The 21134-nt window shown below is 37.6% G+C and overlaps 1 protein-coding gene across 18 annotated transcripts in view; it reads left to right on the top strand.

Moving 5' to 3' along the window:
- ESRRG (estrogen related receptor gamma) overlaps positions 1-21134 on the top strand; it is a 372225-nt gene that overhangs the window by 313674 nt on the left and 37417 nt on the right. For all 18 annotated transcript variants that reach the window (XM_059841044.1, XM_059841041.1, XM_059841045.1 and 15 more), the window contains 2 exons: positions 5852-5962; positions 10663-10824. In XM_059841044.1, coding sequence (XP_059697027.1) covers positions 5852-5962; positions 10663-10824 — 273 coding nt within the window. The remainder of the gene's footprint in view (positions 1-5851; positions 5963-10662; positions 10825-21134) is intronic.

Consider the following 21134-nt stretch of genomic DNA (forward strand, 5'->3'; position numbering starts at 1 on the left):
ACTTCTAGTCACAGATGAAGTTAGATATTAAAGTAATAAACACTGTTTTGTTTTTCAGTCAATTATATGGGTCAGGTAATGAATTAATTGTTTTACAGGCACATCTTGAGAACAGCCAATTTTATCCCACATTAACAAATACTTTTTGGTACTAGCTGAATATAAAGTAGGAGGATGAGTTTTAGCCTTCCTATGCTACTCTAAATAATATGTTTAATTGTAGAGATGGCTATAGGAAGACTAAAGCCTTCTCCTGGTAATTGTTAATTCAGCCATAGATCAGGAAAACTTTCATGTGAGTCATAGCTTCTGTCTTCTTTGATGAATTCAATTCTCTGTTTGCAAAATTCTATCTGCCTATTAGACACATATTTTACATCTCTAGCTCAATTTTTACCTGCATAAGGTATTATCCAAATACTTTGTAAACCGATTGCAGAAGCTCTTTGGCATCTTTGTAATTCAGCACATAAAATAAGTATGCAGATCCAGAAAAAATGATAGCTGATAATATCTTATTTCTTCAGCTGTGTTACTTTTGTGCATGATTCTAACTGTATTGAGAGAGGTCTTTCATGGTTTAAACTATTTTTTCCTCTATAAATCTCTCAGACTACAGGGTTAATGCACTGGACTCTAACCCCAAATTATAGAGGTTGCTGAAGTGTCTAAAGAGTATCTAGATGAGTGTGCATTCTTAAATCTCAATACATTCTGTCTGTGTTCATGGTGGAAAAATCAACTTGTTTTTCTGGCTTATGTAAATAAAAGCAAAATGGAGTTTATAATATTCACTGAAGTTTATTCAGCAATCTTAGAAATAATCACAGTAAGTTCAAGTGAACTGGAACACTCTATTAAGGCATTGTCCCAAAGGAGAACCACACTGGAACCTGCCATTAAAATTATATTTGTGCTTTCTAGTTTTGCTGTTAATCTGGGGGTTTTTACTTCTGCTACCAATGTTCTCTAGAGCTTGGCAAGATGCAGTTATGTGGGTATTCATTTTTACCAGTCTCAGTGTTGAAGACAATGCTGGGAACCTTGCAGGCATCTGTAGAAAATGGATTGTTAGCCAGTTACATATCTCAAAAAATGAGATAGGAATATTTTTCATACATATCAAATGCTGTGTTAGAGGTGGAGCTTGCTGGGGTGGCATTGATGTAGAACATACCAGCTTGCCATGAGACTGTTATGTGGGGGAAACAGGAAGGGAAGCAGAATGTGAAATTCCTGAAGGAAGTAAAAATTGCATGATTCAGTATGATTTCAAACATGTTGTTTACTAATTAAGTATTTTTTTTTTCCTCAAACAAAAGGCTCTGCAATTAAAGGTAGTGAACAATTTCTTAGAGACAAACCTGATGTTGATAGGATTGGATTTGAAGGATTGGGCTAATGCCTTCCAATGTAAATTGAGGATTTCTTGTGGGTAAGAGCTCTGTGGAAAGGACAAGAATGTTTGTGGGTCAGGTGAACAAATGAACACTGAAAGCTTGTCGCCAAGGTAAGGAGGAGGGGGTGGAGAAGAAAAATAGAGATAGGTGATCAAGGAGTAAAGAGTGGTGGATGATAAAAAAGTAAATAATACGTTTTTAATATGGCTTGGATCTGTATGGAAAATGAGATTACAGAGTTAAATAGTATTTTCATACTGAGGACCTGAATTGCAAAGTCAGTCATATATTGGGGTATGGACAATCCTTTTGGTTATGTAGCATCATCACAGTGGGTATCTGTCCTACATGAGGTCTTCAAGGCAGTATGAGGAAAGAACCACAGAATAGGAATAATAATTTACATTTATTGCCAAGTAGAAACAGATGAGGAAATACAAAGAAAGTAAGTTCAGGTTTACCTGTGTTGTTTAGATTTAATAACCTGGTGTGTAACTCATGTGGCACATCTGCTCTGGCCTTCAGTTGTTTCTGTGCAAGGCTTTGTGGACACATTTAGTAGAGTGTAGAGTAAGTGCCCAAAGTGATTTTGTTGTGTGTTGTGTAGCATTTGATAGAAATCTTGAAAAGATTATGTAAGGAGCCAGGAGGCAGACTTTTTTTTGTAGAAGCTTATGTAGTGACTATATAAAAGCATTTATTCCCTGAAAAATAGGTGGAGAATTTCTTATGTTGTATTAGTACATGTAATTTCTTTGTTTTAAAAAGTAGCTATTGCACTGAGTTACACAGTTTCCATATCTCCCTATATTACATCTCTAGAGCCCAGCCCTCATTTTCTGAGATTTGTAAGTCATGTCTAAATCTCTCACCACCCAACACTCCTGAACAAAGAAGTTCATGCTTGTCCTGAGATATAAAATTAATGTGCTGCACTTTAACGTTGAAAGTAACTGCTCTCTTAACTGGTGGCAAGCCTGTTCTTCCTATTTCTACTCTGTGGTCATCCCTGTTTTTCCCATTAGGGTTCTTGGTGTTGTTTCTCTGTTGAAGGCTTTTCAAATGAGCATTAGGAAATGTGAAGAATCACATTGTCTTGTCTGTGGTGGAGCTGCATTCAGTGACATGAATGGATGTTTTGACCCTGAAGAACTGTAATTGCAATACTTATAGTGCAGTTCATTGGGAGATATTACATGATTTTTTATTGGTGGAGTGGGTATCTTTCTTTTCACTTCATGGCTGAGGACTGATTGGGTGAGTGAACTGAGATGCTGAAGATTTTGTGAAGCCACAATGCACAGCAGAGCTGAAGCAGAGGTCTACTTAATTTCTCCAGATGTCACAATATCCTTAATAATCTGAATACAGACTCTGTGGAATTCAAACAGTTACGTCTGTGACTGATGTAAAGCTCCTCCTGCCCCAAATGAGGATTTTTGTGGATAAAATTATTTTTATTTCTTCCCTTTGTTATTCTGACAAAGGAGGCATCAGTTGCTACTGTCTCGAGAACTGCTGTCTTGATAAATAAACTTTTATGAAATGAATTCTCTCATACAAGTTATAGGAGTTACAGAGCAGTATCCACAGATATACTTTGGAACCTCTGGATTTCAGTTTGCTACCTGCTGAAAAAGTTTTTATGGAATATCAAATGGGTATAGCTTGTAAAGCAGAGTCTTGCCCTGTGTTTACTTAAATAAAGACCCTTGGGAAGTAAAATACAACGTAGGGTGTGTTAGATTGTCAGAAATTAAATCCAAAGTATCTACTTTCTTATAGATACAAATACAGAAAAATATAGATATAGGATATCTTACAGATAAAGGAAATATTAAGAGCCAAAATGATGATAAACTCTATTGGTTTAAATTGATGGGTTATAAAGCTCTAATTTATTGGTGTTACGTTATCAAAACTATTTCCACATTAAAATTTGAATTAGTTCTATTATAGACTTAGGTAATTTTAAATTGTGCAATACCGTTATCTAGAAGTTAGGGTTTTTTAAAAGAAAACTCTATTTACAGATAAAGCAATGTATATTAGGTGTGGGCATGGATCTAAGTAAAATTTTGCTATAGTGACATTTTTCTGTATTTTCTTCCATTGAGTATGTGAATGGCTTGAATGTGTATCTCATCTAATGCAAAGGAGGTAAAAAAAACTGTTCATCTTGGTAGATTTATATTATTTTAATTTAAGCTTCAGTTCCATTACTTTTTGATTAAACATACTTATGTCTGATGCTATCCATCTTTTATCACTATGAAATCTGTTCCCAAGCAGAAAGAAGGATGGCATCTGAATTATGCAGAAATCATTTTCTATCTATTTTTCTTCAAATGCTGGGCAGTCTTTTTCATAATCCTACCAATATTGCATGTGGCTTCTTCTAATCCTCTGCCTATTTCTGAATATTCAACTATCAAGCCTTGGTCTTCTGCTGTTTGTTTTTATGGCAATGTATTGTCCTGGATGTCATTTGCTTCAGCTGTAGCTCAAACTCCCAATTCAAGTGTGACGAACAGTGAGTTATCATTAGTTCTGAAGGGTTTGAGCTATCAGCTTTTAAAGTGGTCTTGTAGTTTGTGCATTTCTAAGTATAACTTTAAAAAATTAAAACAAAAATAACCATGTTCTGTTGATTGAATTGGCAAAAATTTTATCAAACAGCTTAGATCACAAATCAGTCACAAGTTGTGTAGTTAACTACCATAAATAAGATTTCATTCATAGTTATGCACTGACCTCTTGGGGTATGTGGTTTGTTTGTGTTACTGTTTAAATCTTGTGATCTCCATAAATGCAACTGGAGACACACAATGAGAAATGTACTTCTTGGGTTTGATGGACTGACATACAAAGTCTTCTGCAGTAAACCAGGTGAAATTTCACTGTTAAGTAGGGGTGATCATTACCTGCTTTCCTGATGAGCAAAAGCTATTGACCGCTGTTGGATACAACTCACTGAATTATAGTTGCAGGTGTTTGTTGTGTCCTTAAAGCAAGCATCTCCTCTCTGTGTAAGTAACCCAGGAAACATAAGAAAAATAATAAAAAAAAAAAAGCCATACCACCCCAACAAGAGTTGGCCTTGGATTTCTGGCTAGTTGGCAAAATAGTTTTCCTTTACGAAACCCAGTCAATCCTTTTTGTTTTCTGAGAAGGAAAGAGGACTGGCAGATGCTTCCTGGTAACTAGTCTGTGCTACCCGTGTGGTTTCAGAGGCGGCACATAAACTTTGTGCTGTGCTCTTCTTGCTGTGCGCCTGAACTGTAACTTCTTTGGTGGTGGCTTCCCTTGCTGTCCAGAAGCCAGTTCTTGTGGTATTTTGTGTGTAAGGGAGAGATCAGAGGGATGGGACGTAGAAGAGTGGGGCACAATAATAGCAATAGAAAATACACATAGAGGGAGGAGAGCTAAAATTGACAATGAAAAGTGAGAATGTGAGTTGCACTTCATTACGTCGCTCACAAGGGCCATTGATACTTAATGTCCTTCCATTCTTGTGTTGCTAAATCCGTGTCATCAGAGACAGATTTTGCACTTGGTATTACTTGTCCTGTTGTCCTGCGTAGGTGCCAAGTTCTTCAGCTTCCGTGTTATCTTACTGCTTGGTTTTAGTCACATTCATCCAAGGCTGTCTGGAAATCTGCCTCGGTGACTCAGAAAGAAATAAAAATATTTCCTTGTTTTGGAAGACCTACTGTCTTTGCACCCTTTCACCTTGTTTCATTTTGTCAGTATGAGCAGCTATAGCTTGTTTCAAGAAGGTAAATTTCTACATATCCATACAAACCAGGCAGCAGAATGCTGTATTGAAAGAATGAGCAGTATGGAGGTAGAACACAAATGTTAATTCATCATTGATGACATCTAAATGCACAACTGTACAATTTCTTTCAAATCCTCATGAACAATTTCAGTCCTTAAGCCACATATATATTCTTATTTTTCTAGGGACGCTTACTTTGTATCCTCTGGCCACGTTAATACATCTTAATTTGGTTTTGACTATCTAGACTGTACACAGGACTCATTGTTCCTAAAGTTCTAATTCTCTGTACTTCTCTGTTCATAATGTTATGCTTCTATATCCATGGTGTTTATTACAGCTTTGAAATTCTGCTTCTGGTAAAATGACTTAAGATTAGGCTCTTTCAAATGGAAACTAAACTTGCTAGCTGTTTTTAATAATATGTAGAAATGAATGAATGGTTTTAAATGAACAGGAAATTATGTTGTGTACTTAGTCTTGCATGTGTGGAACTCTAAACTGCTTGCAAATACTTGTAATGCTGATTTCCCAGGCTTTCTAAAATTAATCTTTTGAAATAAACATGCTTTTAATATAAATATTGGAAGGCAGGAAATAGAAGATTGCTACCTGAAAGGCACGCTCATAATGTATTTAATTACGTGTTTGCTTGTGTTTCCAAACGTAGGTGTGCGCCTAGACCGAGTACGTGGAGGTCGCCAGAAGTACAAGCGCAGAATAGATGCAGAGAACAGCCCATACCTGAACCCTCAGCTAGTTCAGCCCGCAAAAAAGCCATGTGAGTACACCACATGTGCAGCATTTCTCTCTCAGTACAGGCTATTGACTCCTAGCCCTGTTTGCTAAGCTCCTTCTAGGTTGAACAGGGGTTTGGTCAGAAAATATTACCATGGAGACTATATTGATTTGGCTGTTAACAGGTTTTGTTTTAAATATGCTCATCTTTCTCAAGTGGAGTTGAACAAAGAGTGTTTTTACAGGTGGAAGTGTATAAAAGCATGGTTTATGCAGTGCAAATTTTACATTTACAGGTTATCTTTATTTTCAGTGGTACATAAAATGGTTCATACTGTGATCATTAGCTCATTGAAGCTTCTACTTTCAGATTTCACAAGAAAGTGATTTTTGTAGTTTTCACTAAGTAAATGAGTTTGACTGCTCAACCTCCCAATGAAAATACATTAAGAGCCTCATTAATTTATACCTATAGATTAATACACTACCTAGCATTAGATTAAAACAGCAATATGCCACACTAATAACAAAGCAGAAAGTGGTAGTTTGGGTTTTAGTACCCTCGTGGATTTTTTTCTTTTTTTGGCTTTGTTTTGTTATGTTTTAATAATGTCCTTGATTGTATCTCTCCAGGCTGAAATTAAGAGAGAAAGAGATGATCATCTCACTGCTAAAATACAAGTTCCATCCTCTTTGCGATTAACTAAAAATAGTTAGGGGTTTTGCTTTGCAGCTTATATAAACTCAAGCAGTGACTGTACTAATTCCATGAAGTAAATTTAATAGCATTATAGCTGTAGTGCAAGAGGCTGGTGTATTACCCTGCAAAGACACACAGGCTCTGTATCAGGTGTTGTAAACTCTTCCAAATTCAAATGGGAATACACACATCCGGTTGCTCCTGCTGAGGAGGTTAATTTGCTCCTAACATGGATAAATAAGCCAGTGAAATAAGGAGGGCAAATTCCTTCTTGTCACCCATTTGCCTCTGCCTCTAAGCCTCTGACAACACACATGTCAGGTTTTAGCCCCTCGAAAATACCTGGCTGGATGGAAAATAGAATCTGTTTCTGATGGTGTTCCCCAGTAGGGGACAGTGCTGTGTACAATACGTTTGAGCATATGGGGATCTGGAGAGCAAATAAACAGTCTTTGAACTGTAAGTGAAAGGGCATTTTAGCTGTGTCAAAGAAAAAACAGCCAGTTTTACATAAAATTAGGGCTTAAGTGAACATATGGCATAGTTTCCTTTTGCCTTTCCAAAAAACATTATGCTGATTATATTCCTTCAATTGTCCAATCTGGCATCTTCTACTCAGCCTCCATAAGCTGTCCCACTGTTCTGTAAATACAATCTAGAGCTGCACTAAGCAGATTTTGCACATTATAATAAAAACTTTCTGATAATACAATAAAATTTAATAAACTCTAATGCTTAATTTCATTAGAGGTTTAGTTTTCCTGGGTGCACAGATTGTCAGTTTTTCATTTACTTGATATTGTCATTGAGTAGAAATGTTGATAGCCTAACATACCAAAAAAAGCCAAGACCAAACAGACAAAAAAAACCAATCCAACCCAAAAGCCCCAAGCCCTTAAGATATCAGCAGAGGTTAATGCAGTTGTACTGAAATACAAGAATCTCTGTGTAAACCCAAGATTATTGCAATGTGGTGCATTACATTACCTATAAGGTGATAACTGCAGCAATTTCTGTAAGCTCCAGTTGTCTGAGATAAACTAACCTCCTCATAAATCATTACTCATTATCTGAGTGCCTCCCTCATTTTTGTTAGCTTGTCCAAGTACAAACAATTTTGTCATAAACATTTTTAAGACTTAATTTTCAAATCCTGGCAGATAAGTGTCCAGACTTGAAACAGTTGAATCAGTTTTGTGTGGAAGTAGCCTCGGAGATTTTCTGGGCCCTGACTGATAGTTTGTGTGTAACAAAGGCACAGGAATGAAAATTGGGTTCTATTGATTCTAATTAGGGAAACATTAAATAAGATTTACCTTGAAACAGTGCTCATGGCTATTCAATTTCCTGAGTGATGGAGTTTTCTGAGTACATTCGGAATTTTTCTATGTTCTGTGCTAATGCATGTGCCAATACATGTAGCTTTTTTCCCCCTGTAAGGAAAGAGCAGGTGTTTGGAGGATCTTTTCTACACCTACTTCTGATTTCTGTTGTATTTACCAGCTTCATCATAGAATGTAATGCCCTGGCTGTAGATTTCTTTGACTGCAAAAATAAAAAGGATTTGAGATTTTGCAAATCCTGAGTCAAAAAAGGCAATATTCATAAATCACCTATGGAATGCCACTGGTGAGGACCCTCATACACAAATGAAAGTTGTTCTTTGGCCATTTCTTCTGTTGCAGGGAAAAAAACCCAGAACTTGGGGATGAGAGTGCTTCTTCATTCATTTTTCATAGTTTAAAAAACCAAAAAGTAGAAGTCCTCAGCTGCATATGTTTGGCTGTTAAGAACCTTTTAATTAATTTATCCTATTTTCCTAACCCATTAAAAATACTGGAATTTTGAAAGAAGTAATGTTATCTTTTCTCACTTACGTGTTTTCTGTGTGAAATTGAAGAGAGTGTTTAAAAATTAAAAAAAAATGTGCAAAAGCTGTTTGCCAATAAAAGTTAAAACTACCATCTGTCATTTGTAAATAAGAATAGGATTCCTCATTAATCAGTTTGATAATCAGTCAACTATTGAGATCAAAAATTGCATCAGTTGGCATAGTTCCTATAGTTCATATAAAGCATGAATATGTCCCCTTGCAATAAAACAAGCTTGATGTGATGGTTTCCAGTTGGCTCTTGCACTTATTATATGAAGGACTAACATATATCACAGCTACTGACACACAAATTTGGAATAAGGCAAAAATTCTAGAGACAGTAGATCAAAGTGAAGGAGTCTTATGTCACTAAAGAGCAGTAAAGTATCAGAAATCTGAATCAAGTGAGCATTTTATGGAAAAATGTCATGGACTAGTAGGGATCCTTTCTGACACTGATACCTTGGGTTTTAGCTTTCATATTTTTCAGATTCTGTACTGCTTTAGTGTGTAGTTCTGAGCTTTATATTAAGGGATAGTAAACTCTCTTCACAGAGTAGGTAGAGAAAACAATTCCTTCTCTAGCTTGGGACCAAGGACAACTGATCCAAATTTCAGGCCCAAGAACATAAACAACGTGGACTGAAAAGAGAAAAACAAGAAGGATGGGACTTCATAACCTAAAGCTGTAATTGGACAATTAACTCCAATATGCAGATGGACCAGAACTTATAAAAGTGTGAGACCTCAGGACCAGTCAACCATTTTGGGTCCATCTTGGGTGTAGCCCTGGCTGGGCTCTTGTGCTGCCCAAGGTGTATCCATTGAGGCCTTTTAGTAAATACCTACTTTATTATTTAACTCTGCCTAGCCTGTGCTCTAGGTCAGCCTTGACCAGGCATCAACACTGCTGGACAAGTCACATCCCAGTCAGCTTCCATTGCAGGAGACCAGTGTGGTCTGTCCTGTGACTTACATGCAGATGGGGAAAATTATACTAATTCTGGCAGCATTCTCTGCACTCAGAAAATACTCAGTGTCTTCTCACAGTGGAATCCCATTTATATCCAACCTTATAATGTTTTATCTCACTGAAGGGCACAGATTCATGTAAAATCACTTAAGGGTGCCATTTGGGCTTTAAATTCTGATGGTGCATTTGAGGTCAAAAGATGTACCTACCAGGAAAAGTAAAATGTAAATATATTGGGAAGTATAGTAATGTACCCTGTATTAGGAAGTTTAATGAATTAGTTCTTTTCCTATTTTTCAATTCTGCCTTCTCAGAGTAATAAATCAGGCCCCTCTATAGAGATAAAATATTTCGATTGTGCCTTCGCATGGATATAGTGCTCATATTATGTTTATCCTACTTACAGAATTGCAACAATGTATTGTAAATCTTGCAGGCTCTTCTCTTTTTTTCTTCTCTGCATTTTTCCGTATAACTTAATTGATTATTCCAAATAGATGTCACGAGTCAACTGAATAAAGAAGTAAATATTTAACATGTGAATGAAAATGCTACATAGATAAAAATAAGCAATGTGTGACTATGATAAAGTATCATTCCATGCAGAAAACCAGTTTTCTGAGGTAGAGTTTGCATACTTTCATACTTTGCTTAGTTTTACACTCTTTTTTCTCTTTGATTTTAGTGGTTTTTCCTGTTTAGAAATGAGAAGGAGATCATTAGTCTGGGTTTATAGGTAAAGAATGGTAGTTCGGGTCACTGACAGAAGTAACAGGTTTCAGTGGCTGACTGATTGCATGTGGTATTTACTCACTCAAAAATACCCCTGCCTTTAAGGGGTAGGGTGAGTTGCAGGTAATAAAATGAAGGCAAAACTTTTCTATTTGAATAGTACAAAATGCCCTATAATGCATTAATCTTTTCCTATAAAGTTTGTACTCCAGTAATTAACAGGGATCATGTATTTCTAAGTTCTATTGAATTTAAGAACATACATGTCTGGCTTGATAAACACTGTTAATGGATCAGATTTGTTTGTGCTGTAACCACTTGTAGGAGGTCATGAAGTTGCAATGAGTTGTAATTAGGTTCAATGTCTTAAGACAAATTTTTGTGCACTTTGAAATCTGAGCCATCTGTTTGAAGCGTAGAATGATGCTGCTGGTGATCTTGTAATGTTCTGGATCATTTTTACAGATAACAAGATTGTCTCCCATTTGCTGGTGGCTGAACCAGAGAAGATCTATGCTATGCCTGACCCCACTGTTCCAGACAGTGACATCAAAGCCCTTACCACTCTTTGTGACCTGGCAGACAGAGAACTGGTGGTGATCATTGGATGGGCTAAGCATATTCCAGGTACATACAGTGTTTATTGCAAGTAGATAACGTACAGAAATCATCGTGTGGGTTATTCTGTGCTGGTAAAAAATACTACTTTTTTTCTCTCCCTGCAATGCATAAAGTTTTCCTAAGGCTCCAGAATATTCCCACAGAACAGAGTTTAGATAGTCATGTATTTTACCTTGGAAGTAGTAGTGTTGTTGCTGTGAGTGTTACCATGTTAGTAAGTTTCACATGCTGCTTAGAGATTTTTTTTTTCATGTATTTCTATTATTAAGATAAACTCTCCTTGCTATCCAGAGCATTAGCCTGGCATAAAAGGTCATACAAGTCCTCTTCTCTGTAGTCATCTGATTCAGCAGTATTTGAATATAAGTCTGGCTCCTCTGTTAGGTAAATGCAGCACTACTGACCACAGGAGGTGAAAAAATTCAGTTGTTTTGGCAAGGCATAGAGGAATTGTTCTTTTCATTGACTGATCTAGTGTGAGAACTGAACTGTACCAGCAATTCAGTACAAAGAACTGAATTATCCCAAAAAATCTCCTCCTACAACTTAGTATTTCTTTGGTCTGCATGGAATGGACTGCAGTCTGCATCACATAAATGCACTGATATTGTGCAAGCTGACTGGCAATCTCATTAGCAAGAAAAATGGGGGTCATCAAAAGCAGTTTCTCAGAAGAGTAGCAATTCCTTCAGATAACATTTCAGGTGTATTTTTGCCCCTCCCCAGTGCTGAGGTGTTTGTTCTTGCTCTGCGGGCTAACAGACAAACTTCCAGAAGTCTCCAGGGTTCTCAGTCTGTCACCTTTCACAAAGGGTAAAGTCACACAAAAAAAGGTCAGCTTTTTCTCTTGTTTCTTAAGGTATTTTTCTTGTCCAGCAGATGAGTGAGCGTGTTGGTGTGTTTTCATCAGCTCATTAGTTTTCTAATTTTGATAGTGGAGCCTTATTAAGCATGAGAGTGGATAACCTTTCATTCCTCAGAGTAATAAGTCATTCTCATTTTAGATGGGATTTTGGGACAACTTAATAGCAGAATAAATAATCCAGTCAGTTGTTTGTTTGTCAGAGTTAAAGATATTTTATTTGTAGTTTCAAAAGAAATTGCAAATAAATATTCTCGCTGTTTGTTTCTTTTCCCCTTGTCCTTACCAGTTCTTCTGGGTCATCTTGGATAAATATAAACACAATATATGTACAAACACAATCAAAGAATAATAATAATTTGTACATTTATGAAGTGTTGGGTTTTTTTTACTTGAGGGGAAAGACAACAGCCTACAGACTAAAATAGTCAGTTGAAATTTAGTCATTCTCTGTGCCACAAACGGTGCATAAACAAGCTCTTGTATCACAAGCAATGTTTTTCTGGTACAGTTAACTTATTTCTGTCTCCTTAAACTAGTTTGTCTTTATGCTTTGAATGCTACAGTAATTTCTTTAATCAAATTGATGGAAGTCCCTTTCCCAGCCCACACTGAAACCAATTTATTGGTCATGATACGCCGGCTATGTTGCTAACAGTCGTAACGAACTGTCAGGCAATATCGCAGTGCAGCTAATTTGAAGTCATTAGGTGTGCAGCGTTCAGGCAACAATTTGTTACAGTGGTTAGGAACACAGCTGACATTTCTGAATGGCTTTGTTCAGAGCAGTTCTAGATGAGCCCAAGCAAATTGTAAACTAATTTAAACATCACTCTATATTATAGGATCTACTTTGTCTTACACTGGTTGCTAATAAAGCACCCCAAATTAAGTCAGAATGAGTTAAGCAGGTGAGTTTGAGTTTCATCTTTGGAAGATACCTAGATCACCTTAACCAAAATAGAGTAGCTCTCAAAGAAGTCAGTCATGCTCCATAGCAGTTGCAGGGAAGTTTTGTCAGTCTGATTTGTGAATATGCGGTGTAGCTTGGATTTGGCTGGAGCGATGGGAAGAGCAGAGGGATGAGACTGAACAGCCTTTAAAATGATGGCTTTGGTTAGTGTGGAAAAGGTATTGGATGCCATAAACTGGCCCTGAAAATTTAAAATCTGAGCCACTCGAGGAACTTACCTGCCACAAAACGGCATTTTAGTACAAAGTCAGCTCAAACCACACCTACAGTGGTTAAGCCACCCTAGGTAAGTGCACTTACCTGATTTCATTTACAAGTGAGAGTTTTAAAAAAATAACAGGCAATAAAGACAATCTTTTTATAAGCCTTCAGGTAACAGAGGACAGTGATAAAATCTGTGCTTGTTGTCTGGCATTTGATCACAAAAATCAAAATGCAAAAGGGCTGGACATGCTAAAGGGCAAATACAATGAGCTTTTGCAGCTTGGTTTTGAATGTTGGACTGATGAACTTGGACTGGCTACGCTCAGCTGATGTCTGGCACAAAGCAGCATCTGGAAGAGCCTGCATTGGTGCTGCCTGTTTGCAAAACTAACAAATGTTACTTTAGGCTGAAGCATAACAGGATGGGGGAAAGGATGAATTAGAAAAGGGGTGGAAATTGCATAAAAGTTCACTGTAGCTTGGCAGACTAAGTAAACCCTTGGTGTAAATCTTGTAGAGTCGATTAATTACACCAGTAGTGAATTTGTGCCTAGCACAGCAAAGCAGCAATCAGCAAATCTTTCTTTACTATAGTGATTTCTTAAGGTTCAGTGTAATTAAAGGCCCTTATATATCAGGTGCTTAATAACTAATAAAGATCTCAACTTTCAAGCATTGCAATGTAAAATTTGTTTTTGTGGAGGAAACCAAAGCAATGTTTTTGCTCTTCTGAAAAAAAAGCCCTTTAAATAGGATTATCTACAAAAATGTAACAATGCAATATTCATTCTGCCCCGGCCAACCGTTTCCCATTTCACTCACAGACTAAAAAATGTTTTCAAATTATACAAAGTTCAAGTCCTTTCATAAAATCATTAGTATTTTTGTTGTATTGGAAATATTTCAATAGTTGCTTTTATTGAACAAAAAGTCTATACCATATACAAAAGGAAATATTGAAAGAAAAAAATATATGGAAAGCCTTTATCAGTAAATAGAATTAGTCTCCTTGCATTTATAAATCAAATAAATGGAAAGTGTGTTGTTATGAAACATGACCATGTCTTATCTGAAGAAGAAAAAGATCACAATGGCATTAGGAAATGCTTGACTTTAGTTAGAGAGGCGTAAGGGCACAAGAACAGATGATGGTGCCCTAATAGCCCTTTTTAAGAATGACAGGGCCCCGCCATTAGCATCCTTTTATATCCTTGGAAATTGCTCATGCCTCGCTTTTATGGTTCCTATCTGCCTGACTCTTTTTTATTTCTCTTTCAATTTCATCCGCGCTCGGATAAGCGCATGCTAACACAATATGATTGAGCTGTAAAATGGAACGCTGTCGCCTCTAATCTCTTTTATGTAGATATGGAGGTACTTCCACACTCCACTTCATTCTCTCTCCATTGTTGGCCTTTTTAGAATGTGTTGCCGAGTAATGGAGGCTCAGTCAAATATTAGAGCTAGGTTTCACAGGGTGTGATAAGAAGATTATCAGGCCAGCAGTCAGATCTATTGTTGTTCTTTGTGTCAGATTAAAATATTCTGATGTACTGTAACTTCGTTAGTAAAATACTGAAAGTGCTTAGGGCAGGAGGCTGATGCTGCTTCATCTCCTGCCTGATGAGACAAAACTCCTATTAACTGACCTAAATAAATTGTAAATATATTAGGAAGCCTCTGCAAGACTTTATTTTATTTTATTTACTTTTTAAATTATTTTTTTATTTTATATATCTATTTTAAAAATTTTATTTTAGTTATTTTTTAAATAAGGAAACCTTTCTTAATTCAGTATTTTCTGGTAGTTGAGTTTCCTACCCTTCACGTTGTATTTTGGGGAGTTACCATTTCACTGGTGGCATTATATTAATTAAGCTTTTGCTGTATGGGGTAGTTTTCTACCTGATACCTACTCACAGTACCAGTAGGGTTTTGGCTGGATTTTTGTAACTCTCTCATTGACATTCACCAAAATATGCAACATTTTTTCATATTAAGTGGAGGCAGCAAATATTAAGCTCTTAAAAATGTGCATAACAGGAAGATAAAGAAAAAATGTTCTCTGCAAAATTTGCATGAAAAAACATCAACCAGACCATAGAAATCAACTTTTTGCACTTAAGATGAAAAATTTGTTTGGAAACAGTAAATCAGACTAATACATCAAAAATAACTAGTTACATTATTTAGTAAAATAAGCCTGCTTGTCTTCAGCTGTTGTCCCTGTTTTGTTAGCAGTAACAGTGTTCAAGGAAGGGAATAGTTAGAAATTGATACTGCCACTGGTGCTAGTATTTAAAAAAAAAAAAAAAAGGCATGATTTTGATGTAACAAATACAAGGATGTTTTGAATATTTTAGTGTTCATGTTTTATGAAACATTGTTGTTCCAGCATACTCTTTGTGGAGGACAGTATTTAAGCTTTCCTTTCCAAAGCAGCTCTCAGGGGTGTCGTTTGACATTATAATATTGAACACGAACATGATTTGCTGCAGAGTTGTTGTTTCAGAAATACCACCCCATGTAGGTAAAAGCTGACCACAGTCACTTTGTGGATTGTTGTTGGGGCAGCCCATAGAGGATCTCAGCCCTGCAAGGGGGACAGGTCTTGCCTGTGCTTTATGTCTGTGCTGTGCTGCTTGCCGCTGTGAAATTTGTTTTTTTGCGCTCAGCATTCCCTACTCCCTTGTGCTGCTAGCTGGTTTTAGGGCCATTTCAGACACAGCCCTGCAGCTTCTGAGAGCACCCCATCACAGGGTGCCTGTCCTTCCACAGACAGCTGGGCATGTAAATGTGGTGTTCACTGTTCATGTGACATGGAATGGAGGATGAGTTGTGAGGTGCTAAGAGGTTGGCAGGAATAATAACTTGAGCCTCCCGGGGAATCAGGACATCCTGCCCTTTCTCAAAGTGCTAACTGGGACACTTTATCAAAAGCCTGGTATCTGCCCTTCTTTTAACTCCTTCTACAAGCATGCTTTAAGTACAGAAACCAGACCTGCTCTTCCTGCGAGGGAAATGTTCTTGAACTCACAGCTAGTGTGACATGTGATCTAAGGCAGGCCATTCCCTGGGCCTTGAGGGTAGAAATTTCAGCCAAGAGGTTTCTCAAAAACGAATGACTTCCTTGACCTCTGGCACTGAATTGTACAATATGGGAAATCAGCAATTGGCTGCCAGCTTTATTTTTGAGCATTAGTGTGGATGGACCACCCAGCACTGCCAGGGTTTAGATCACCATGTTGATTCAGGTTTCTCTAAGCAGAATGGGACAGCAGTGTGCCTAAAATGCCAGCAGTTCATCTATCCTCGTATTTGAAGGCTGGGAATGGTGGCAGTTTTTATTTTTTCATATTTTGAAAACAGTATCACAGGGAAGGGTTAAGTGATCTTGCAAGGCAGGGAGGAAGAGGGAGGATGATGCATGAATAAACATGTCCACAAGTCTCCTAGCATTTTCAAAACAAAAAAAGGGTCTGTATTGTGGCAAAAGGTAGTAACCGAAGGATCTGTTCAGGTTTTTAAAAATTTTCAACATACCCTCCTGAGATACAGTGTTGGGCTATTCCTGATGAATCTGTTGCAGAAGTCAGTGTCAAAATTTCAGCAGATTTCAGTACAAAAGACTAGTAGGCTTTGTGTGCAGCTGGATGGAGGTGCACGCACTCTAAGTGTGTCTGCTAGTTCCAGTTCAGAACTGAGAGATACAGCACTGGAAAGGGGAGAAGGTTTCTAATATTGCTAGACATAGATGTCCTGGGGTAAAAAAAGCACTTTAGTTTCCAGGTTTGTCAGTTCTGGCATTTTTTTACTTGCATTAAATTAACTGACGGGAAAAAAATAATCTCAAAACAAATAAACATCTCATCACCTGCAAATTATACATAAATAAAAATAAATGTGCAGTAAAACTCAAAAAGGCACCTGAAACTCTTAATATTTATGACATCAAAATCTGTACCTATTCTTGGAAAAGCTTATTTAAGAGTAATCATCACCAAAAGCATAATAAAGTCAAAAAGTAGAATTAAAAGGTAACAAAAGAACTTGGCTCAATTATTATCTTTTAACATTGTGGGGGATTTTAGAGAAAAAAACCCCTTATTTAAAATGCTCTTCTCTCAAGATCAGAATTCAACAGTAACTTTGTGTCTCTATTAAGTTCACCTTTTATTCCTTCACAAGTACTTGCTTTTTCCTCCTGGGTGACTGTCTCCTTTTCTTGTTTTGTTGCCTTTTTTTTTTTTTTTTTTTTTTTTTTTTCTTTTTTTAAATCAGTCCTCTCCCTCCACCCATGCCCCCAACATTCACACTACACTGTCTGGCTGTTGCACTTTTTTTTTTTTCCCAGTGTCCCCCTTTATCTGCCTGAACCAATCTCCAAATGAATGCATGTCTATCATGGCCTTAGCTTTGACACTCTGGATATATTGATTAATAGTTGCCCTAAGCTCCTTTTAGCAAATCAAATTTTCACTTTTAGCAAGGATTTCGCCTCTGATTTATTCAGCAAAGTGAAATGCACTAAATTGACTTTGACATTCAGGGAAAATGGCTGAAAAACAAAGAGGGGAGGAAAGAGATATAAATTGTGTGGCAGCTGGAGACTTCAAGCATAAAAGAGGCTGTTTTCTATAGAATATCACTATTAATTTGGAAACATGCATTTAAACAGGAGTATAAATTATTTTCTTAAAATTAGATGTTTTTTTTAGTCTTAGGGTTTGAGATATAGTAAGGTTTACTAAGCAAAATGCAATATATTCAACCCAAATTCATCACTTGCTAATCATGGTGCAAGTGTGGGACCCACTTTTGTTGCCACTAATAATTATTATGTTAAACGAGAGACAGAGAGGTTTCTGAGTAGTTTTATAATGAGGTGCTAAATTGGTAAATATCTTTCTACCATTGCATTATGTTGTTCACTCCTGTGGCCCTTTAAAAATAAGAAATGATTAATGAAAAGAGAGCAAATCAACAGTAATGAATGCCAGTGCTTTTCATTTTCTTTCTATAAACAAAAATGGCTAGTTTCTGAGTCTTAAATGCAAAAGTACAAAATGGTATAGCAGCCATTTGCTATTATTCTTCCAGCAAAATCAAGAATGTTGTATTACCCTGGGTGTCTTGTAGACTGAGTTAGAGATGTTGTATGCTCACAGATGTTGCACGACTGAAGTACCAGTAGGCTGAAAATTCCCCCTTTCATATTTGCAAACGTTTGAGTGCACTGCTAAATGAAATAAAGGAGAGGGGGAAAGAAGGAGAAAATTATTTTTCTGTTCCATTAGCGGATCTGGATTTTTTGAGGGAGGGGTGTACCAATATGCAAACTAAAACTGCAGGAAATGGTTTGGGCTTGTTCCGTAATCAGATTCTACAGCAAAAATTAAAAAGAAATACAGATGGCAGTTTGCTCAGTTAATCTGTAGAGACAGACCAGGAGCCTTCGGTGGGATCAGTTGTCATGGGTGTGCAAGTCAAATGTGCTGTGCCAGCCTCTGTTGTTCAAGGATCTGGCCCTGAAGGGATAAATCCCCATCAGTAGTCAGTGTATCAGTGGGAGCTGAGAGTTTCCTTTGTCCCCTGTGTGTACTCAGCACCTCAGGACTCTGCAGCCCTGTGCAGAATCAAGGTTTAAGCAAGTATTTCCACTCAGGGGACAACAATACTCACCTTTGTACCCACTTCTTGTGTGACAAACGGGCTTACTAGATTAGGTCTGTGTAAATTGCAGATGACTCAGTAGCAGTTTTCCTTCTTCTAAGCCAACAAGGAATTAATCTTATTACCAGAGGGTAAGAGGTCTAAACGTATCTTAACCTTTTTAATTTTACTGTAATCTCCGGTCTGCTTTTTTTTTTTTTTTTTTTGGAAGCAAGCTGGATGTGAGGCTTCAATAATGGCCTTTTGCAAGTGGAACAAGCATCCAGAGTGCCATACCCAAGATATCTGGGCTCATTAGATTTTTCAGGCATGTGACTATTCCATCATTTTGTCACCACCCCCCCCATAATTTAGCTCAACTTCATTAAAGGACCACTGGTTAAGAGTGCACTGTATGAAAGAATAGAAACTTCTGAAATAGTCTTTGAGGGGGTGTCCTTTCCCAAACTTCCCCAAACTGTACAGTTCATACCTCAAGGGTGGCCAGCTTCTTACAAGTAGTGCATGGCTGCAAGGCAGGAAGATGCCTTGCTCAGAAACACAGGAAGAAAGTTGGAACAAATCTTGGCATTATTCCTTAAGTAAGGAGTTTGCAGAAGAAGCAAATGCAGCAGAACTGAGCCTGTCATTCATGTTCACAGAGTATCACTTCTGTATTTACAGGACTCCTCTCCTTTAGAAAAATTAAGATTTTTTTCAACCAGACTCACTGTTTAAAGAACATGCAAACAAAGAGGTTTTTTTCAGTTTTAAAATTCCTGAAGGCTTTGTTGGAGATAGGATGATCAATTTTATATGTCGTTTAAATTGGCCTCTGAAAGGATCATAGCAGACACTGAGAATGCAGAAGTAAACTTAGAGCAACATAGCCCTCTTATGGTAACTATTTAGGCTACTTTAAACTAAACATTTGACTTAGTCATCTAACTAAGCCTCCAACAATAATACATTTACTTTGTTCTGGGTGGGGAAGAAAAGAGCACCTTCTCAGTCATACATGTTGACACTGTAAATCCAGGAGGGGAGGAGGGAGGGGGGAAGGAGCCAGTTGCTTAGATTGGATTTAGAGCAGACAGGTCTCCACCTGTATGACTGGGTCAGAGGCACAGGATGGTCTAGTTTCCTAAAGTCAGCTGAGACCAGTTAAATACTGTAATTCTAAGAATGCCTCTACTTTCTCTCTGGATAAGTTCAGCTTCACACCTGCTTAACCTACATTAGAATAGGATTAATCACCTGAATTGCAACACCCCCTTAGCCAGTCAGCACGTTTCTGGCAGGGCACATGGTGACCTGGGTCTGGTTATATATAGTGTACGGATAAGAGGGGAGCACCTGGGTTGTAATGGCAGGGCTCAGTCCAGCCTGATACAAGAATCAGCAGTTTTTAAAAAAATGAGTCTGCAGTAATTGCTTTCTGCAGCAGCTGGATCATAAAAGGGCTTTGTGAACTCATGTCTTCATTGGTAGTAAGCTTTTTTGTTGGGCAGTGCGCAATTTATGCACCCACATATAAATATATAGGCATGTATGTGAGTGCAGAAAGAATCCCAAGAAGCACAGAATCCAAAGAGTGCAGGTACTGGATGCCCCCGTGTTTAATTACTTAGATGGAGCAGTTACTTGATTGTAACTTTTGACTTGGTGTTCAGTGTTTCTTTAATTCATCATCCCCAAGTTTAATACTGTATAGCAGGCAGTATTAAAATATTTTGGTGATTCTTCATGCAAGAAGACACACAACCTTCCTTTCATTTGAAAACATGTTCTGGAAACTTCTCTGAGAATATGTTGGTCTGGCCAACATATTTTCCACCCCAAACTCTTGAGGCACATATTAGAGACAAGTGGAAATTTCACAGCGTTTGACCCTTCTCCCCAATATGTTTTCCTCTGCCATGTTGTGCACCATCAGTTTCAATCAGCTGCATTAACAGCTGAGGTGAAATCAAATACTGAAATGAGACACAGCTACACTTGCAGAAGGCTCCAAGTTCAGTGGAAGTGGTGCTTGCAGAGTCGAGTCAGCTCGCTTAGCAAGTCCTGACATGTTATGCATGAGAACACTGGAGCAAAGAGTTGTGGTGAGGGTGGAGAAGAGGCGGGGGCAAATCTGCAGTTTTCGTGCATCCAGCTGCTGGAGAGATTAAGGGGGAACAGTTAGCAGATAATGACTGCTGCTCATACATTTGTTCAAAGAAGTTGCACTTCTGGCGTAAATATATCATGACACTGGCAGGCTGCAGGGTGTATTTTTAGCCAGAGATTTCTTCTGGCTATGCTTTAGCATCATGCCTGCCCTGCTGAACAGGCATTAGCCTCCGAACTTGGTACGATTCAAGCTATATCTGGTAACATATAAAACTTTCTGTGACCCTTGTGTCTCTCATTAATTAACTCTGCTTGCAGTGAGAAGAATTTAAGAGTCCTTCCCTATATCAGTCTATTGTAGAAAGCCATTCTGCTCTGTGATCCGTCCTTCACTTTACTACTTTGAAGTTTCCCAGAGATAAAGTTAACTGTTGGGTGGATTCAGGAGCAGGTTGCTTAATGTCAGTGAATCTTCAGCTACAGATATAACATGCAAAATGCATTGTGAATGCC

This window comes from Haemorhous mexicanus, chromosome 3, assembly GCF_027477595.1.
Source record: "Haemorhous mexicanus isolate bHaeMex1 chromosome 3, bHaeMex1.pri, whole genome shotgun sequence".
NCBI classification, from domain to species: Eukaryota; Metazoa; Chordata; class Aves; order Passeriformes; family Fringillidae; genus Haemorhous; species Haemorhous mexicanus.